Source organism: Terrapene carolina, unplaced genomic scaffold (genome assembly GCF_002925995.2).
Source record: "Terrapene carolina triunguis isolate 2854851 unplaced genomic scaffold, T_m_triunguis-2.0 Scaffold23, whole genome shotgun sequence".
Taxonomy (NCBI): domain Eukaryota; kingdom Metazoa; phylum Chordata; order Testudines; family Emydidae; genus Terrapene; species Terrapene triunguis.
In genome coordinates, this window is record NW_020664374.1 from 3356187 (window position 1) to 3376186 (window position 20000).

General features: G+C 43.1%; 1 protein-coding gene across 1 annotated transcript; it reads left to right on the forward strand.

Moving 5' to 3' along the window:
- The first annotated feature begins 7398 nt into the window (after positions 1-7398).
- On the forward strand, positions 7399-18516 carry LOC112110519 (regucalcin-like). The gene is made up of 6 exons (XM_026649014.1): positions 7399-7561; positions 9515-9697; positions 10866-11081; positions 12774-12905; positions 16383-16537; positions 18466-18516. Exons 1-6 carry the CDS (start codon positions 7399-7401, stop codon positions 18514-18516), a joined length of 900 nt encoding a protein of 299 aa, XP_026504799.1.
- The last annotated feature ends 1484 nt before the right edge of the window (positions 18517-20000 follow it).

Sequence of the window (20000 nt, forward strand, 5' to 3'; positions counted from 1 at the left end):
GTGAATGGTGAAATATCTGGATTTTCCTCCTCTGCCCCCAATGACAACTCAGAGAAAAATGCCGAGCAAGACTTTTCCACCTCTCAGGTTGTCCTGCTGCTGCTGGCAATATGAAACAGACCATTTTCAGGGCCTTGTTTCATGCCTCATCATGCATGTGACTGCTGACTGCACAGAAAATGTAAACAGCTAACTGCTAAGTATAGATAACATCAACTATTACACATTTTTAATCTCTGAAATTGCTGACAGTTTTACTGGGTCAGCATAGGAAAGAAGACACCAACCCAGTCCTTGGGTTCATCTGCCGGAGCTGTGTTCTTTAATTAGTCCTTATTAGATGAATAGTATCACATTTCCTCTTTGTGCCCCATAGCTTGGTTTGACTATTCTGCCTTTTTGTCTGTTTTAAAATTGCAGTGTTATTTAAATTGTGTGTGATCCCAAAATTACTTAATTATCTTTCACAGACTATGGTTCAATTGGACAGAAACTTAAAGTGTCAGCTGTTGCCTTGTTCAAGATTTCAATCTGAAGTTGAAATTGAGAGTGTGTGTGTGTGAGAAAGAGAGAGAGAGATGGAAAAAGCACACTTAGTAGCCAGTGGTTAATAGTAGATTCTTTGGATATATCTAATACATACTGAAGCCACAAATTTTGCTACAACAATTATTTTTAAAGACACACAATATTTAAAATTCAGAAATACTATTTTAAGAGAACTCTTGGAAAGAGATTTTTAATTATACAGTTTCTTTTTTATATCAGAATGGATGTTTTGATATCATTTGGCTTTTAGTTCCTAATCAGATATACTTCTTGCCTCCTCAAAGCAATGATAAGTTCAAGATGTTTCAATATGCAAAGGATTTTGATGATACATGTTGGCCACGTCTGCTCTGAAAGTGGCTGAGGCATGATTTCAAGAGACTAAAATGTCCATATAATTATGTATAATGCCGTCATAAAAAGTGAACCAAATGTTGTTATTTTCATGAAAGTATGTTAGGGTTCACTGGTTTCTCTTTGGAATGTTAACTTTCCTGATCATTCACCTCAGGCGTGATCCATATGAGGGATTTAGTAAATAATGTCTGTGGCATGCTGTACAAAACACAGAGGAAGACATAAAGGGGGAGATTTTCAAAAACACAAATGACTTTCAATGATTATTAGGCACCTAACTGCTGTTTGTGCTTTTGAGAATCTCACGCATAATTCCTGCCCATAGATCTTACAAACTAAGACTAGGCATGTTAAATGTGAAACCCTTTGGAAAATGAAATGTATGGAGACCTCTAGGTCTACACAGCCTACTGCAGCGAGCCTCCCAGCTGCGGTTGACAGATTGTGCTTGTGTTAGTGCTTTAAAAATAGCTGTGTAGACAGCGCTTTGAAGTTGTGGCTTTAACTGGAGCTTGGGCTCTGAAACCCACCCCTCTCCATAGGCTTCAGAGCCCAAGTACAGCCTGCACCAGAACATCTACACAACTATTTTTAGTGTGGTAGCATGAGCCCGAGTCTGTTGACCCAGGCTGGCAGATTTGCCATCTTCCACGGGCTGTGTAGATGTACCCAACCAGACTACCACAGCACAGGGAGCAGAGCTGGGGATGAGCTTGTCACTACTGGGAGACAAGGGAGTTCAGGAAGGTTTTGTCAGCTGGAGCAAAAAGTCAGTTTGTTTGTCACAGTGGGATGGGAGCACTGAGTCTCCACCTTTTATTATGAAGGAAGCGGATCATAGTAGGCCAATGGATGGGAGAGGTTGGAAATACCTGCTAGAAGAATGTAGTGTATAGGAATTGGGAAGTATCTTTTTAGTTTGTGAGACCTTTAGTGGCATTCACTGTCTTCTGTTTCAGAAGTCGCTGGAACCCTGCAGAACAGTTTCCCTGACACTTCCCACCCTATTTTCAGTTGCTTATAACTTTGCCAACTTCAACCATTCAGGCTGAAATTTTCCATATTGAATGTTTGCTTCAGGCTGAACTTTGTGGAAAAATTTCAGTCAAAACGGTTCAGCCATTTCTTAGAATGAGGTTAGGGGAAAATAAGTTGTGTCCATATTAAAAAATGTTGGTGATCTGCTCTTTTTTAAACTAGCTTTAGCTGTTGGAGCAGTGGTGGATTTTGTGTCAGGGATGCTATCCCTGTGAGAAAACACTCCACTGTGACCAAGTTTATAAGCCTTGGAAAAATCTTGGTGTGGGTGATGGAAACTGGGATTGGCTGGGCAAGGAGACTGGGACTGGGAGAGAGTGGAGACTGGGAATAGGAGTCAGGAGTTAGAGGAGGCTGGGACTGGTTCAGCAGGGAGAATGGAATTGCAGCCCCAGAGGGAGGAAAATCTGGGATTGGTTAGGCCAAGAGACTGGAACAAGGGCCAGGGAAAGGGGAGCTGGGGTCAAAGAGCCTGGGAGGGTTTGAGTGGGGAGACTGATATTGGATGAGCAGCCCAGGGTGAGAGACTAGGACTGGGAGCTAGTATGGGAGGAAAGACATGGGATGAAGAGCCAGGAGGGGGGAACTGAAGTGGCTGGGCAAAGAGACTGGGGACAAAGAGTTGGGAGCGTGGGTGGAGGGTATAAGAGGCTACACCTCCCCAAACAGGATGCGGTGCACCTCCCTTTGGAGGTGTGCCGGCCTGCTGCTTTTGGAGCACTGCCACCGAAAGGGTGCCTGAGCCAGGGCCCTTCCCGTGCTAAGCCCTGAGGCCCTGCTCCCACTCATCCTCTTCCCCGTGGCCCTGCCTGCGTGGTGCCTCTTCCCTCCCCCACTCTGCCTCTTCCACTGAGGACCCCCTGCCAGCTGCTTGCACTTCCAAGGAGTGAGCGGTGGGTGGGGGGAGGCCTCGGGAGAGGGGGTGGAGAGGCGCTAGTGGAGTGCGTGGGTGAGCCTCTGGGGTGGGGGCTAAGCAGGAGTGGGGCCTGGGGTGGTGCATGGGTGGGGTCTCAGGGGGAGGAGGCTGAATGGGGCAGGCCACGGTCCGGGAACTGGTGCCCCATCCCCCCACTTCTAGGGAGCTTCCAGCGCTCATGCCCAGCCTCTTCAAATGCAGGAGTCACTCACTGCCGATGGTTGGTGGTGAGAGAATGAGAGTGTGGGGCAAACTGGGACTTGGACAGTGAGCCCAGAGGGAGACTAGGACTGGCTGGGAAAGGAGACCAGCAATGGGATGAGAAAGAAAACTGAGGAGTGGAGGTTGGGACTGGGTAGGCAGAAGAATGAGACTGAGACAAGGATCCTGGAATGGGAAAGAGACATGAGAGGGACTGGTTGAAGGGGACAGGGCAGAAGGGGTCAATTTTGGGTGGGAATAGACAAAAGAGTCTATGCCCCTTAGACAGTACTCCCCTCCAGAGCTTGTAATGGAACCCAAGGTCCCTGAGGGCCCCCATTCCTCTGCTGTCAGCAAATATCTGTGAAAACACTGGCAAAATGTCCCATTCCCCTCTACTGCAGGTCCACATAGAGGATGACAACCTACAACTACTTTTGCTTAACCTGTTAGCTGAAGTGGCAGAGGTCTGGGCAGTGGATCTAAAGGTTCAAACCCGGCTGATGAATTATGTGGGTGTTAGTATTAGAGCTGGTCACATTTTTTTTGATGAAACATTTTTTCGTTGGGTTTTGCTGATTGGTCACAATCGAAATGTTCTGTGGGACCATGTTGATTATGATGAAATTACACTGGAAACTGAGCAGGCTTCTGACAGAAGAATCCTGCCTGGTTTCCTGCCAGCTCTCCCCTCTGACACGGCAGCCTGCCTGGCAAACTGCTGGAGCACCCCGGCTTTCAAGTTCCCAGTGCCTCATCAGGCCATCAGGTGGGCTGAAGGGGAGCCGAGAGCCTGGAAGCCCTGAGAGCCCTAGCTCCCAGGCTCGAGGCTTCTTGGCAGCACAGGCCTCCAGGATCCGCAGCTCCAGGACAGTCTGCCAAGTGGGCTCTCTCAGAGTTGGGGCTCTTGTGGCTTACAAACTGCCCCAGAGTCCAGGCTCCCAGTAGAGCTGGGAGGAGAACAGTAATTCCATTTTCACAGAGAATGTCAAACTTTTTCTGAATTGGAACAAGACCAAGTTTCAAAATCCTCTGCAAAACATTCTCTGCCCAGCTCTAGTCACTGTGATACCACACAATGGAGCTTCATTTTTTTCCGTTTGCTTTTTTAAAAAGCTAGGAAATTACAAACACAAAATATGTTACAAGAACCTTATTCAGGTTGCAAAGTCAAGCACTGCATGTCACTCTGAAGGCTGGAATGTCTGTTGTGTCAGTGTGAAGTGATAGAAACAGCCACAAGCATACTTGAGAGTTCTTTTTGTTCAGAATATCACCAGGTTCAGTCATCACTGGGTTTCAGTCTGTTACTGTCCAATTTTAAAATTTTCAGCCATTTTCAGCTTTACAAATTGCACCTGTGCAACATCAAGGCATGTATCTGTGCCATGCCAAAAGCCTAGACCACTGTGGAATCAGAGGTTACTCAGCCAATCACCATCCTTACTCTGTAGCTAATTTGCATGCAACAATTTAATTGGTTGTATGAGGGAGACTACAAAAATGGCAGATTACTTGGCCCCACTGCCATAGTTCTTCCAAACCACACAACCAGCACACACAATAACCCCAAACACACACAGCCTCTCACCACAGCACACACCCCTTATTCACCACCTACACAAATAAACAGAAATCTCCCAGCACAACTCCCTCTAGAAACGAATCAACACAATCAGCATACATAATAATGCCAAACACACACAGCCCCTCACCACAATACACTCCTCTCATTTGCCACCCACACAATCTCCCAGCATAACCAACCACCCCAGACACAAATCAACACAATCACCCAGACAGCAACACAACCAGCATACACAATAACCCCAAACACACACAGCGCCTCACCTCACTATAAACCCCTCATTTGTCACCCATGGAAATCCACACAACTCTCCCTGCCCAACACAAGCCCCCCACAACAACACAACCAGCACACACAATAACTCCAAACACACAGAACCCCTCACGGTAGTGCACAACCCTCATTTGCCACCTGCACAAATCAAAAGGTGGGTGCATAACTGGCTGGATAACTGTACTCATAGAGTTGTTATTAATGGTTCCCAATCCTGCTGGAAAGGCATAACGAGTGGGGTACCGCAGGGGTCTGTTTTGGGACCGGCTCTGTTCAATATCTTCATCAACGACTTAGATATTGGCATAGAAAGTACACTTATTAAGTTTGCGGATGATACCAAACTGGGAGGGATTGCAACTGCTTTGGAGGACAGGGTCATAATTCAAAATGATTTGGACAAATTGGAGAAATCGTCTGAGTTAAACAGGATGAAGTTTAACAAAGACAAATGCAAAGTACTCCACTTAGGAAGAAAAAATCAGTTTCACACATACAGAATGGGAAGAGACTGTCTAGGAAGGAGTACGGCAGAAAGGGATCTAGGGGTTATAGTGGATCACAAGCTAAATATGAGTCAACAGTGTGATGCTGTTGCAAAAAAAGCAAACATGATTCTGGGATGTATTAACAGGTGTGTTGTGAGCAAGACACGAGAAGTCATTCTTCCGCTTTACTCTGCTCTGGTTAGGCCTCAGCTGGAGTATTGTGTCCAGTTCTGGGCACCGCATTTCAAAAAAGATGTGGAGAAATTGGCAAGGGTCCAGAGAAGAGCAACAAGAATGATTAAAGGTCTTGAGAACATGACCTATGAAGGAAGGCTGAAAGAATTGGGTTTGTTTAGTTTGGAAAAGAGAAGACTGAGAGGGGACATGATAGCAGTTTTCAGGTATTTAAAAGGGTGTCATAAGGAGGAGGGAGAAAACTTGTTCACCTTAGCCTCTAAGGATAGAACAAGAAGCAATGGGTTTAAACTGCAGCAAGGGAGGTCTAGGTTGGACATTAGGAAAAAGTTCCTAACTGTCAGGGTGTTAAACACTGGAATAGATTGCCTAGGGAGGTTGTGGAATCTCCATCTCTGGAGATATTTAAGAGTAGGTTAGATAAATGTCTATCAGGGATGGTCTAGACAGTATTTGGTCCTGCCATGCGGGCAGGGGACTGGACTCGGTGACCTCTCGAGGTCCCTTCCAGTCCTAGAATCTATGAATCTATAAAACAAATCTCCCAGCACAACCTTCCTAGACCCAAATCAACACAACCACCCACACATCCAGCACACACAATAACCCCAAACATCACTCTGAAGCCTAGATGTCTGTTGTGTCAGTGTGAAGCAAGGGAAACAGCTATAAGCATGGTTGAGAGCTCTTTTTGTTCAGAATATCACCAGGTTGAATCATCACTGGGTTTCACAGTCTGCTACCATCCCTCTTTTAAGTTCTTAGCCATTTTTGGCTTTTTTACCACATGACTTTACATATTACACCTGTGTGGTAGCACAGGCTTTCAGCTACTGATAGATGGAGCTACTATAAGGTGGGTGCATACATAAGATCCCTCTCATTAATATATATATATATATACACACACACACACACATATATATATATATTAATGAGAGGGATCTTATGTTCTTGAAATACTATTTTTACCTATTACCTTTTAAACACCGCTCCCCTGACTCCTACACTACAATTACATCCCCGGTATGAATTAACACTTGGCAACACTACAAAAATATTAAACCCATGTCCTAGAATTTGTGGGAAGGAGGGATTACTCCAGGGAAACATCAGAAAATACATGTAGAAAAATGAATTTTAATGGTAAAGTTTGTATGCAGTGTAGCTGTAGTTATGTTGGTCCCAGGATATTAGAGAGACAAGGTGGGTGAGGTAACATATTTTACTGGACCAACTTCTGTTGGTGAGAAAGACAAGCTTTCGAGCTCTGTGTAAGGTCAAAAACTTGTCTCTCTCTCCAACAGATGTTGGTCCAGTAAAAGATATTGCCTCACCCACCTAGTCTAACTATAAAGTTTAGTTCTTTTTCATGTTTGGCTTCCCTCCCCCCCATTTTTTTGTTTATTCCCTATTTTCCCTTTCTCTTTCCAGAAGCCTGCTTAGCAAATACGAGGCTTGAAAATATCACCTTGAGTTTTTATCGAGTTTTAGCGTAAGGTAATTTGTCCAGTTTTATAAATCTGGGATCCTCACACTGTAAGTCTCAATATTCGAGTCCTAGATTGTGAGGTGCTAAGATCAGATAATAATGGGACCCATATAAGTACCAGAGACTAGATGTATTGGATTCCCCAAATATTCACTAATCCTATGTGGCATCTATGGGACCATATAGTTCCCTAATTCCTGCTCTAAATATGATGTTTCTATAAAAATTCAATACAATAAGCCTTCTTTTGTTAAAATGAATTTTTCATGTGGTTCATCTTTTGCTCTCCTCCTCTTAGGCCATGTGTTCTATTAAGATTGAGTCTGTTGTGAAGGAGAAGAACAGGATGGGAGAGTGCCCAGTATGGGAAGAAAGGGAAAATGCACTTGTATATGTGGATATTAATTCACAGAAAGTTTGCCGCTGGAACTCAGTCACCAATGAAGTGCATAGTGTGTCTGTGGGTAAGACAGTGCCACGCTAAGTCTTAAAACTTGTTTGCTACTTTGTTTCTGTACCTTTTAGGTTGTTTTTTCCCCTGTGTTATAGTTGATCTATCTCTGCTGATAGTCGTTTGTATGCAGTGGAGCTGTAGCCACGTCGGTCCCAGGTTAGTAGTTTGTCAGTTAGTAGTGTCATGCTGCCTAGTATGGTACACAGCTAAGAACGCCAATCTCAGGTCAGGTTTCAGAGTAGCAGCCGTGTTAGTCTGTATCCGCAAAAAGAACAGGAGTACTTGTGGCACCTTAGAGACTAACAAATTTATTAGAGCATAAGCTTTCGTGGGCTACAACCCACTTCTTCGGTCAGACTGCCATAAAACAGGGCATGTTCCCCAAACTGGCAGTATAGTCTATCATAAGCTTTCACCAAGCCAGTAACAAATGTGTACTTCCAAACTGCTATACTAGTTTTTCTGTAGACACAGACAGTCCCATTCAGGCCCTCTAGCCCCTCATGCACCATCCAGACAAACCAGAGTTCTGTGATAAATGATTATTAAAATCAAGAATCACATCTATTAGATTCTTCTCATTCCAAGGAACCAGACACACACACCAGGTCAAAATATACTTCAGATCTTACCCCCAAACCATGCTGGTAGCCAATCCTTTAGTTACTAAAAACTAAAGGTGTATATATATATATATATAAAAAGGAAGAGCGTTATTAAGAGGTTATAATGAGTCATATCCATTACAGTTGATTTCAGAGTTTGTAGATCAGGATAATAGCAGTGATGTTAAATCTGCCAGTTTGTAATAAATCTCTGTTTCATCTCAAATATTGGGGTCCTCAGTCCATTGTTCAAAGCTCTTCTTTGTTAGAAATCATAATTCAGAGATGTGGAGCAGGAAAGAAGCAAGGCAATGATGTCACACTCTCCCATTGATAGCCTCCTCCCCCCTCTCCAACCCATGTGTATGGAAAGTTACTGTCTCAAACATGGAGTCAGGGATCACATGTTCTATGTGCCCTTGCTGAGTCATGAGGCATCCATTGTCTACATGCTCTCGGAGGCATCCTCAGGAGGGGCCCACTGGAAGAGCTGATTCTTTTTAATGGCCCATCAACCATGGCTGGCTGGTCTTGATGTAAATCTGTCCTGTGGGTGTTACCTAGGAACACAACATGTTCAAGATACAAACACACAGCAAAGATCCATAATTTCATACACGATGATAATAAATATAAACAGGATAACTTTGTTCAACAAATCACAGCCTTTCCAATGATACCTTACAAGGCATACTTTGCATAAGATTTATCGCAATTGTGCAACAGTGATGCTACATCAGTGGTGATATCTTACTGTACATATGGTGATCTTTCTTCCTATACAGAGCCACAAGTAGTTTATAGTATTTCATGCCATCCTTTTACTTTCTATTGAGACAAGTGAACTGCACTCCTACAATCAATTGTTTAGTAAGAGGTGGCCCAAGTCAACAAGACAGAGAATTATAGTTATCAAGGTGGCGGTTTGAAATGCATGGATCACTGTGTCTAAGTCCAAAGTCAACAGGAAAGGGCATAGTTTTCCCGGAAGTGGTAGATGAAATGGATTTTTTTCTTGGCTCTGGGTGCTTGAGTGTTTAGAAGTAGTGAGGAGCCTAGGAGAACACTAAGCCTACAAGCTATGTTAATGATCTGAATGGAAGGTAATGTTATAGATGTGGCAAGTTCTTCAGAGTGCCTCACTTCTCCTACTCACATTATCTCAGTCTTTCCTGGATTCAGCTTCAACCAGTTTTTCTCCATCCAGTTACTGATCTCAGCCATGCCATTAGAGAGCTAAGAAATGGCACTGCACATCTAGTGAGAAGGTGATGTCAAACTGGATATATAGCCTATGATATAACATGATCTGACACTCACTGAATTTCTCCCGTTCCCCCTCTCTCTCTTGTTTGCAGATGCTCGCGTTGGCTCGGTGGCCCTTCGAAAGTGCGGGGGTTATGTCATTGCCTTGGGAACTAGATTTGCCTTTTTAAACTGGGACATGGAGTCAGTAACCACTATTGCAGAACTTGAACAGGATAAACCAAACAACAGGTTCAATGATGGGAAAGTGGATCCAAAGGGGAGATTTTTTGCTGGTATGTTTCTGACAGGATTTTCACTCTCAATGAAGTAGGACTATTTCTAATGTGTATTGTACTTTTATTCTCTGGGAACTTGATTCTTCAGCTGAGCTTCACTCAGCAATAGGTGAAGTGTGTGAGAATTGGTACTTCTATTACTGCAGAAGCATGGACTCGGAAAGTGGTGTTTGGATGCCCCTGATTGTGAGACAGGTCAGCAGGAGGGACTCACAGTCTAAAGTGAGGCTGGCCTGGATGTAGCAGGGGCAGACAGGATTTCACGCATTCACCCCCCCCCCCCCACACACACACGCTCAGATTTACATTATAGATTCAAATTAAAGGCCTGATTCAACAAACACTTGCTACCAAACACAGCAATTACTACTGGGAGCAGATCCACAGAGTCGTGACAGTAATTTCTGTGCTTGGCAGTGGTTCCAGAAACAGGTCCAAATGTGTTATGTCAACTATAGTCTGTCAGTTTATTATTCACTATTTACCAACAATAGTTACTCTAATTTTAGACTGGAGTTTACTATATTAAGGGTTGATGTGGGGTTAACTTTATTCTTATTTCCTAGTCTTGCAGCAGCCTAAAGTTAGAAAAATGAAAGAGAAATATTATTTTTCTATATATGCTGTTCATATCTGTATGTGACGAGTGGACAATCCCAACTTAAAATTTGGCTCAAATATTGTAAAAAAAGCTTTTATAAAATTTAGGACCAATAGAAGGATTTCCACAAATTAAAAACAAAACTTAAATATTCCCCATGGGCATTAAAAACTCAATTATTGCAGCAACTTGAAAGTGACTGTAAAAAAAAAGAAAAAAAAAATCCACAGCAACACCACCACCAAAACCTCAAGCAAACAGTGAAACTGGCTTCACTTTCATTTTTCAAGTGGAGACATGCAAAAAGTAAACAAGTGAAAGAGCTTTAATGCTGACATGTAAATTGGATTTATAAAAATCTTTCACTTCTGTTATTCTAAGTCTTTATTAATAACCTAGGTAACAATACGTTTACAGTATATGCATTTTAAGTTCAGAGTCCCTTTAAGTAATAAAAGTATATACCCCAAGGAGAACATGAGGAGGTCATTATTGTAGTTAGCAGGGTGTAAAGATTCTCCAGGCTGCTGTACTTTCCAATGATTGATCCCATTATCCTTTTAGGTACCATGGCTGAGGAGACAGAACCTGGTGTGCGAGCAAGACGCCAAGGTGCCCTCTACACGCTCTTTCCTGATTATTCTGTAGTGAAGCAGTTAGACCAGGTGGACATCTCTAATGGATTGGATTGGTCACTGGATCACAGAACCTTCTTTCATATTGATAGCCTGGCGTATGCTGTCCATGCCTTTGACTATGATGTGCACACAGGAAAAATCGGTATAGATGCTTTTCTTAAATCAGTTTTTAAATCAATGTAGTTTGATTTCCTTCAGCAAGAGCTGGGTGTGTAATTGTCAGTGAAGTAGATGACAAATTATAAATTTTTCTGTTCACAAATTGTCAATAGAAAAAGAAATTCACAATCTATGACACAAAATTATTTGGTGAACATTTCTTGGATTCTAGCTTGTTCATGAACAGTTCATTGTGAGAATTCAGAATCTGTTTTGATTGGACAGCTAGGTCAAGTTAAGAGCTGATGTTAAGAGTTGCACAAAGGAAGCTGTTTGCAGTGCACAATCACAACGAATTGTATCGATCCTACAAAACCCATAAACAATGCTACATATTCTTGAGTGCCATCTACTGGTACACTTTCTATTAACTCTCATAAAAGATCATACCATATGTTTCTCTTCCCTGATTACAGAAGCATATTTTTAAAATCAGGTTTCCAGTAGGAATGCTCACAAGTATAAATTTACAGTTCTCCACAAATGTTCTGTAGCATTCATGTAAAATCCATGGCTTGGGCAAATATTCCTTGCTTACTACAGTCTTTGCAGAAAGGAGACTGAAGTGTGACTACAACTGACCCAAATTCATTTAAAAACTTGAACAAACATTCAGTGAAACTTTTTTTTGGCCCATCTCACATAGCAGCAATTCAGCTGAGACTAATTATTGTCATGTCAGTTGTGATTCAAATGACTGAATTGGTTCCCTATGTACACTAGTCTGTGCAGACTTCATGCATATATAAATGAAGTATTTAGAAGTGGAATACAACTAGGTAGATTTCCTCTGCCTATTTTTATAAATTTCTGGTGAGAAGATTTTTTCTTGCCAAAATATGAAGGCACTGTGAGCCTGAATCTCCTTTCACCCTGGTTTTATACTGGCAAATCTCCATTATGGCTGCAAACTAGGGTCCTGATCTTACATTATAATCCAAACAGGTGTACTGCTGCACCTGGGAAGAGCCCCAATGACTTCACTGGGTCAATGGGACTCCATGTGGGCACAGCAGACTGCACAGAACACCACACTGGATTGTGGTTTAAGCATGTAATTATCTGTGTCTAGTTTTGACAATCATGTCCTTGGTGTCCAAAGCCCAACTAAATAATGAGTTTATAGCTGGTCAACAAGAAGCCAGTCTCTCTTTATATTAAAGTGGCTTCTTGGTCTTTGTCTGGGAGAGATTATGTATTACCTACATTTAAATTAAGTAGTTCTGTGGTTTGCATATGAAAAAAACACACAGGCAGAGATCAGTGGTGAGTACCTAAAGTAAAGTCATTGTGCTTGTGATAGTCATAAACTGGCCTAGAGCTCATATGTTGAGCAATATGGATAGAACAAATTCTTCAACAGCAAAGATCTGTACTCCATGCTTGGTAAAAGCACAGGCATCTGAATTCAGTATAGCCTCAGACAACAGTTCTAATGGCTGTTTATTTTTATCAGACTAACTGTGCCCCATCAGCCATCTCTAGGCACATGTGTAAATCAAATTTTGTTGTCTGCCTTCATCACAAAAATGAGTTGATTTGTTTGTAAGAGCATTTAGGAGACTGTGGAAGATGTTAAATGAATTTGTTAAATTAGTATATGGTACAGTTAAGCTATCACAGTGGTATAGCTAACCTATCACATTCAGTGTTGACTTCATAATTCCTTCTACAGCCTGCTGTAAAGTTTTGTACCAATTAGAAAAGGAGGAACAAATGCCTGATGGAATGTGTATTGACGCAGAAGGGAAACTTTGGGTGGCCTGTATTGATGGAGGGAGAGTGATCCGTATAGATCCTGAGACAGGTAAGCCCTCACAAAGGTGAACTGGAATTCTGTATTAAATAACCCAATTTCAGGATGGGAATCACCTGTGCCACATGCATTGCTTGAGGCAGGCTCCCTCTGTTCTATTGGGGTTGGCTTATTTTGTATTAAGTGTTCTGTTTGTGGCCTAGTCTGATAGCAGATCACTTCCCCTAGGGAGTAGGCACAAGAAAATGGCAACAACCATAAACTCATAATCAACCTGTCAACATCCACAAATCTAACTCATTATCCTCCTTCGAATGCCTCCTTAAAATTCTCCTTTGCCATAATGCCTACAAAAAAACTTGGCAACAGTTAGACTGCTGAAGTGCTGAGTCCATAGCCTATCATGCTGACCAATAGTGTCTCACTGTTTCCTTGTACTCCCCGCTCTGTTTGTCTCTATCTGTTGTCTCTTGTCTTATACTACATGCAGTTCTGGTTACCTCATCTCAAAAAAGATATATTTGAATTAGAAGAGGTACAGAGAAGGGCAAAACAAATTATTAGGGGTATGGAACCGCTTCCATAGGAGGAGACATTAAAAAGACTGGCACTGTTCAGCTTGGAAAAGAGAAGACTGAGAGGGGATAGGAGTGAGGTCTATAAAATCATTAATGGTTTGGAGAAAGTGAATATGGAAGTGTTATTTACTCCTTCATATAGCACAAGAACAGGAGTCACCCAATGAAATTAATAGGCATCAGGTTTAAAACAAACAAAAGGAAGTATTTCTTCACACAATGCACATCAACCTGTGGAACTCATTGCCAGGGGATGTTGTGAAGGCCAAAAGTATAACTAGGTTCAAAAAGAATTAGATAAGTTCTTGGAGGATAGACCCATCAGTGGCTATTAATCCAGATGGTCAGGGATACAACCCCACGCTAAGGGGGCCCCTAAACCTGACTGCCAGAAGATGGGATGACAGGCCCTGTTCTGTTCATTCCCTCTGAAGCATCTGGCACTGGCCACTGTCAGAAGACAGGATAGTAGGCTAGATGGACAATTGATCCGAACCAGTGTGGCCATTCTTAAGTTCTTATATTGATGTAAGCTTTTTGTGGGAGGGATTGTTCTGTGTTTGTACAGCACCTAGTACAATGGGGTCCTGGTCCATGATTGGGGCTTCTAGATGCTATGATAATACAAATAATGAATAGTAAGAATAAATAATAACAAGTAAAATGTGAAATCATTCAATGGTAGTCCTTCCAGCCCAAGTTCAGTCGTGCCATGGATACAATGCTGTATTTTCAGTTTGCAAACAATGAATGTTGGGTGTGATTGCAGAAGAAGATGGGGAACTGGATAAAGGCCATGAATTAGCAAAGCTCTCATGTATGTGCTTCAAGTTAAGTATGTACTTAAGTACCTTGTTGAATTAGGACCAAAGCAATTGGAGTTTGTAAAATTTTGCTTTAAATGAGAAATTTTGGAAATTGAACCTTCATTATCCGGATAATGGCACAAAGGTTTTGTGATGGCTTCCAAAGACCATGAGAAAATACTGAAATCATGAAGCAGGTTGAAAAGGTAAAAATGAAGCTTGGCTCCATGAAAGACGAGTTTAGAATTGAGAAGCTGAGGCTGGTGGGATATTCTGAAGAGTCTGGAATGCTTGGTGTTGCTGCACCCAAGGGGTTTGAAGAGATCATCTGCATGAACTGACGTTTGGGATGAATGCTTCCTTTCTGTCACGCACAATTACTGTTTGTTACTCTGGCACAATCCACCACTCTCCTGTCTCCTCACATTCCAAGTCCCTCCTAAAAACTCACAGGAAGGGAATAAAATCAAACCTTAAATAAAAAAGTCTAAGTTACACTTTTTCCAGGCCTGAACAATCCTGTCTTCCTTCTGCTTATTAGATGGTAAACTGTTGAAGGTACTAGGGGGACTGTAGCCATCTTGGAAATCACTGGACTTTAGGAATCTAAATACCTTTGTGGATCTGGGCCCTTGTGCATTGTCAAGAGCTAAGAACATTGCCAGCACTTAATAAATAATAGTACACATCTACCCCGATATAACACGGTCCTCCGGAGCCAAAAAATCTTACCACGCTATAGGTGAGACTGCGTTATATCGAACTTGCTTTGGCCCCCCTGCTCCTTGTCCCCTGACCGCCCCCTCCAGAGACCCCCGTCCCTAATCACCCCCAGGACCCCACCCCCTTACCCAACCCCTCTGCTCCCCTGACCCCTATCCACACTCCCCACCCCCTGACAGGCACTCAGCGGCGGGAAGCGGAGCAGCCCGGCCCCAGCCCGCTCCACTCCGCCAGCTCCCAGCTGCGGCACTCCGCTTCCTGCCACCAGTGAGTACAGGGGGGCATCCTTTCCCCAACCTCCCCGCACTCACCGGCGGCGGGAAGCAGAGCGCCCCGGCTGGAAGCTGGAGCGCTGCTTTACCGCTTTGTATGTGAACCCGTGTTATATTGGGGTAGAGGTACTATCACTGCTAATTGGACACTGAGGCTTTAACTATGCGTTAAACATCTTGGATCAAGCCCTCAGCTGGTGTAAATTGGCACAGCTCCATTGACTTCTGGGAGCCATATTGATTTACACCAGCTGAGAATTCTGATTCCGTATGTGTTTGATTACTTGCCAGTATAACTCTGTTTCTCTGTGGGCATGTCTACACAGGGATAAAAACCCCATAGCTGGTCCAGGGCAGCTGACTTGCCTTTGTGGGGCTTGGGCTGAAAAACTGCTGTTTAGACATCCGGGCTTGGCCTGCAGCCCAAGCTCTGGGACCTTACAAGGGTCGAGGGTCCCATGGCTCAGGTTCCAGGCTACACAGCAATTTTTAGCTCTGGAGCCCAAGTCAGCTGACCTGGGGCAGCCACGGCCACACTGCGAGTTTTTTATCCCTGTGTAGACGTACCCTTGGTCACCTAGAATATCAGGGTTGGAAGGGCAAATAAGTTACACTCACTCACTCACTCATGCTGATTTACTGATGTGTAACATCCACTTCCCATTTATTCCCCCTCTGAATTTGACCCAAAGTGTCTAGGGTTGGGTGCTCTATGGTACAGTCCCTTATGTTTGCTTTTTAAACTTGCAATTGATTTAAGAGTCTCTTCCGTGCTGAAACACCTTGATGACATGCTGTTTCAAGACTAGTGCTTCAGTCAACACATGGCCTGCCTGTTTCTGATCTCACTGCCTCACACACCGTAGTATTGCCTGCATGTGAAAAAAGGAAATGGAGCAGTGTGGAGACAGGAGACAGAAGCTTTGCTAAAAGTAAAATGTAAGAGATGGTGCCATCGAATCAATTGAGCACATTTCCCCATAGACTGTCCTTACGGAAACTGCTTCTTTCTGATGGGGAAACACTATATTCATATTGTAAAAGGCTCAGTCTGACAATCACAGTACTGGCTGTCCAGTTGGTTAACAACAAATTACATGTTACATTTTCCCCAGAAAGTTTAAAGTAAGTAAATATATTTTCCTCTAGGGAAAAGAATCCAGACTGTGAAGCTGCCTGCTTCAAGGATCACCTCCTGCTGCTTTGGTGGAAAAGATTATTCAGAAATGTACGTGACTTCTGCCTATGATGGGCTAGACAAGGCAGCTTTGGCAAAGGAACCTCGGGCAGGGGAGATTTTCAAGGTGATTGGATTTTGTTTCTTTCAGTAAAAAGATTTAAACATTCTAGGTTGGTTAGTGCTGGTTCAAATCTGGCACCTCTGCCCCCAGATTTAAATGCAGCTGTGATCCTCATGGTTCTGGACTTTTATGTCCTTTATAGTTGTTTGTTCAACCTTTTGGCCCTTATTTCTTTTTATATGTTGTATCAGTTTTGCAAACATCACTCTTTTTTTCTATTGTACTGTCATAAATTATGTATGCTCTCTCATTTTGAATAGTCCCAGGGTAGCTACATTTTTATAAGATAACTAAAACTTTTTTATTAAAACCTAATGACAGCAGGGCAAAAACATATTAAGAAATGTTTGTTTACTCCCTTACAAGTGAGTGACACGTTTCAGCTAATTAATTATTACATTTCTAGCTATAGCTAGTGAATTCAAAACTACTCTCTCTTTATTGGTCATTTTGTTTCACCTTCAGGTGTATTGAAAAAATATTTGCTGGGAGAATAGAACACAATTCACAGATTGCAGTCAGAGTCAACACTTAGACCTTGCCAATGCTTGCAGTGGTATGTAGGTTACATGTAGCTACGTGCCACAGTAAAAGGTAGGCTGCATCCAAATTCACTGAGATGTGTAGCTACACATGGCAGTGAAAGGCTCTGAAAGGCAGCAGGGAAAGCCTTCTCCTGCTAGGGCCAGCCTAAGGGAAAATGGCACCCTGGGCGAACTTGTATTTTGGTGCCCCGGCCCCCGCTGCATCCCCATCCATTCCTCCATTGCCCCTGGCCCGCACTGCCTCCCCCGGCTCCTGACCCATCCCCTCTGGCCCCTGCTGCCTCCTTGTGCTCCCCACCATGCACCCTCATTACCCCTGGCTCCTGCTGCTTCCCCGGGCTCCCTCTCATCGTCCCCAGGCTCCACTGCCTCCCCCACCATTGCCCAGAGCTCCCTTCCACGGACTCGCACCCCAGACTCTTCTCCTGCCCTGTTCCATGCCTCTTGATCATGGTGCCTCCCCCCACAATCACGGCATGCAGGACAGTCACCAATGTCACCCACCCATAAGGTCAGCCCTGTCTTCCGCTGCCAGAGCCTTTCACTGTGGAGAGGAAAGTCTTTGGCAGTGGGAGACTACACTGCTAACAATAGCAGTGTAGATGGTGAGGCACAGCTTGGGTGTGTAGAGAGTTGTGTAGGATATTTACCCTACTATTCAGGCGTGTCTGTACTGTGCTCACCTAAGCAGTGCCTCATCATCTACACTGCTATGTATACCCATGCTAGGTGGGGACGCAGTGTCTGTACTCTACGCACCACCACAACGACAATAGCATGAAATGAAAGGGTAGTTACTGTGCTACAGTGGGTAAAATACAAGTATATCATCAGTCTAGAGACACTTTGGAAGGATAGTCCAGTGGTTAGGACATGAGTCTGGGATACCAGAAACCCAGATTCAATTCCCTGCCCTACCACAACCTTCCTGTGTGATTTGGAGCAAGTCACTTAGCCTCTCTGTGCCTCAGTTCTCCAACTGTAAAACTGAGATGGTACTTTTCTACCTCACAGGGGTGTTGTGAGAATAAATACAGTAAAAAGACTGTGAGGCACTCAGACCCTATGGTAATGGGGGCTATATAAACCCTAAGACAGATAGTTTGTAGAACAGGATAATTACTGAGTTGTGTTCTATGATCTACAACCTTAGGGTTTTCTACTGCTGCCAATCACTATTAGCAATTGTAAAGTCCCTCCTGAACTTAATGGAGTCACGTGGCTCTTCTCCCTTTTCAGATTATAGTGAGCTCTACTTGGGGGTAGAGTTTTTTAGGGATGTGGGCAGGTTAATAAATTATAATGTGTGTTCTGATTGCGTGAGATATGAATGCTTCCAAAGCAATCAATTAGAGATTGACCTTTTTTCTTTTTCTTTTTAAACAGATAACGGGCCTGGGTGTGAAAGGAATCCCACAATATTCATATGTTGCTTAAATATTAACTATTTATAGCAAACAAAATAAATGCATGGCCCATGCAGGAGCAGTTTTGAACAGGAACCGTTCACTGAATTGCAAAACTATCTATCTGAAGATTTTTCTATGCTCCTTTTGGAGCTTAGAACTAATTTTTTCTTCTCCATGTTTGGCTCTAGAGCATGGTACCAGAGTGGAATTTTAGCAGAAGCAGATAAATGAGGTAACACTAGAAGTGAAAATAGATTATCAGATGCGTAGGCTTGTAAAATTTCTTATGAACTTGCATAAGCCTTCTTTATTATTTACTCCAGCATTCCTAGTTTTTAAAAAAAATTCTTATGGCCAGTTCTGCCCTGGCCTACTTATGTAGTTCTGAAGGCAGAATTTGATTTATGTTTTCATGTTACTATGATGTAATTGTAATGAGATATGCTCTGATTTACATTACTTTTCAAATGTGCTGACTTGAACCTGACGGTTCTTCGGCTTTTGGATTTCCCATAAGGGTCTATTTCTGGCAGGCCTACTTCTCCATTTTTAGTTATTTATTTTGCCCCACTGAACCTTTTGTCCTTTCACTGTCTTTATTTCTGTCTTGTCTTTTTAGTTGAGGCCAAATTCTGTGCAGTTGAAAATAAACTGTGATCATGTTACAAAGTGTGTTTTGAAAAAGTTCTTTTGAAACAAAAATGATCCTGGGAACGCTGTATGAATGTGAACACACACAGTCAGCATACACTCAGGCCTTGAGATACAGGTTTACCCTATTATATTGCTGGCTGATGCTCTATATAATCTCTCTGATAGAGAGAGAGGGAAGGAGGATAGAATCATAGAATATCAGAGTTGGAAGGGACCTCAGGAGGTCATCTAGTCCAACCCCCTGCTTAAAGCAGGACCAATCCCCAACTACATCATCCCAGCCAGGGCTTTGTCAAGCCGGGCCTTATAAATCTCTAAGGAAGGAGATTCCACCACTTCCCTAGGTAACCCATTGCAGTGCTTCATCACCCTCCTAGTGAAAAAGTTTTTCCTAATATCCAACGCAAATCTCCCCCACTGCAACGTGAGACCACTGCTTCTTGTTCTGTCATCTGCCGCCACTGAGAACAGCCTAGCTCCATCCTCTTTGGAACCCCCCTTCAGGTAGTTGAAAGCAGCTATCAAATCCCTCCCTCATTCTTCTCTTCTGCAGACTAAACAATCCCAGTTCCCTCAGCCTCTCCTCATAAGTCATGTGCTCCAGTCCCCTAATCATTTTTGTTGTCCTCCGCTGGACTCTTTTCCATTTTTCCACATCCATGGATGGCAACAGATAGACAGACAGACAGACACTTCATTGCTTTTGCTATACCTTCTTTCCCTCCCTTCACTCCTGTTGCAGATGTGGCACCTCTTTTCCTCCACTGCTTAGTGTCTGTTCCTTCATCCCCCATATTCCATGTTCTTTCTTTCTTTCTTTCTTTCTTTCTTTCTTTCTTTCTTTCTTTCTTTCTTTCT

What these genes read in the sequence shown, in the direction of transcription:
- LOC112110519 (XM_026649014.1), top strand. Translation starts at nt 7,399, where the DNA reads ATGTGTTCTATTAAGATTGAGTCTGTTGTGAAGGAGAAGAACAGGATG. An exon ending in AGTGCATAGTGTGTCTGTGG is followed by an intron (nt 7,562 to 9,514) that starts GTAAGACAGTGC and finishes TCTTGTTTGCAG; the next exon opens with ATGCTCGCGTTGGCTCGGTG. An exon ending in TGTGCACACAGGAAAAATCG is followed by an intron (nt 11,082 to 12,773) that starts GTATAGATGCTT and finishes TTCCTTCTACAG; the next exon opens with CCTGCTGTAAAGTTTTGTAC.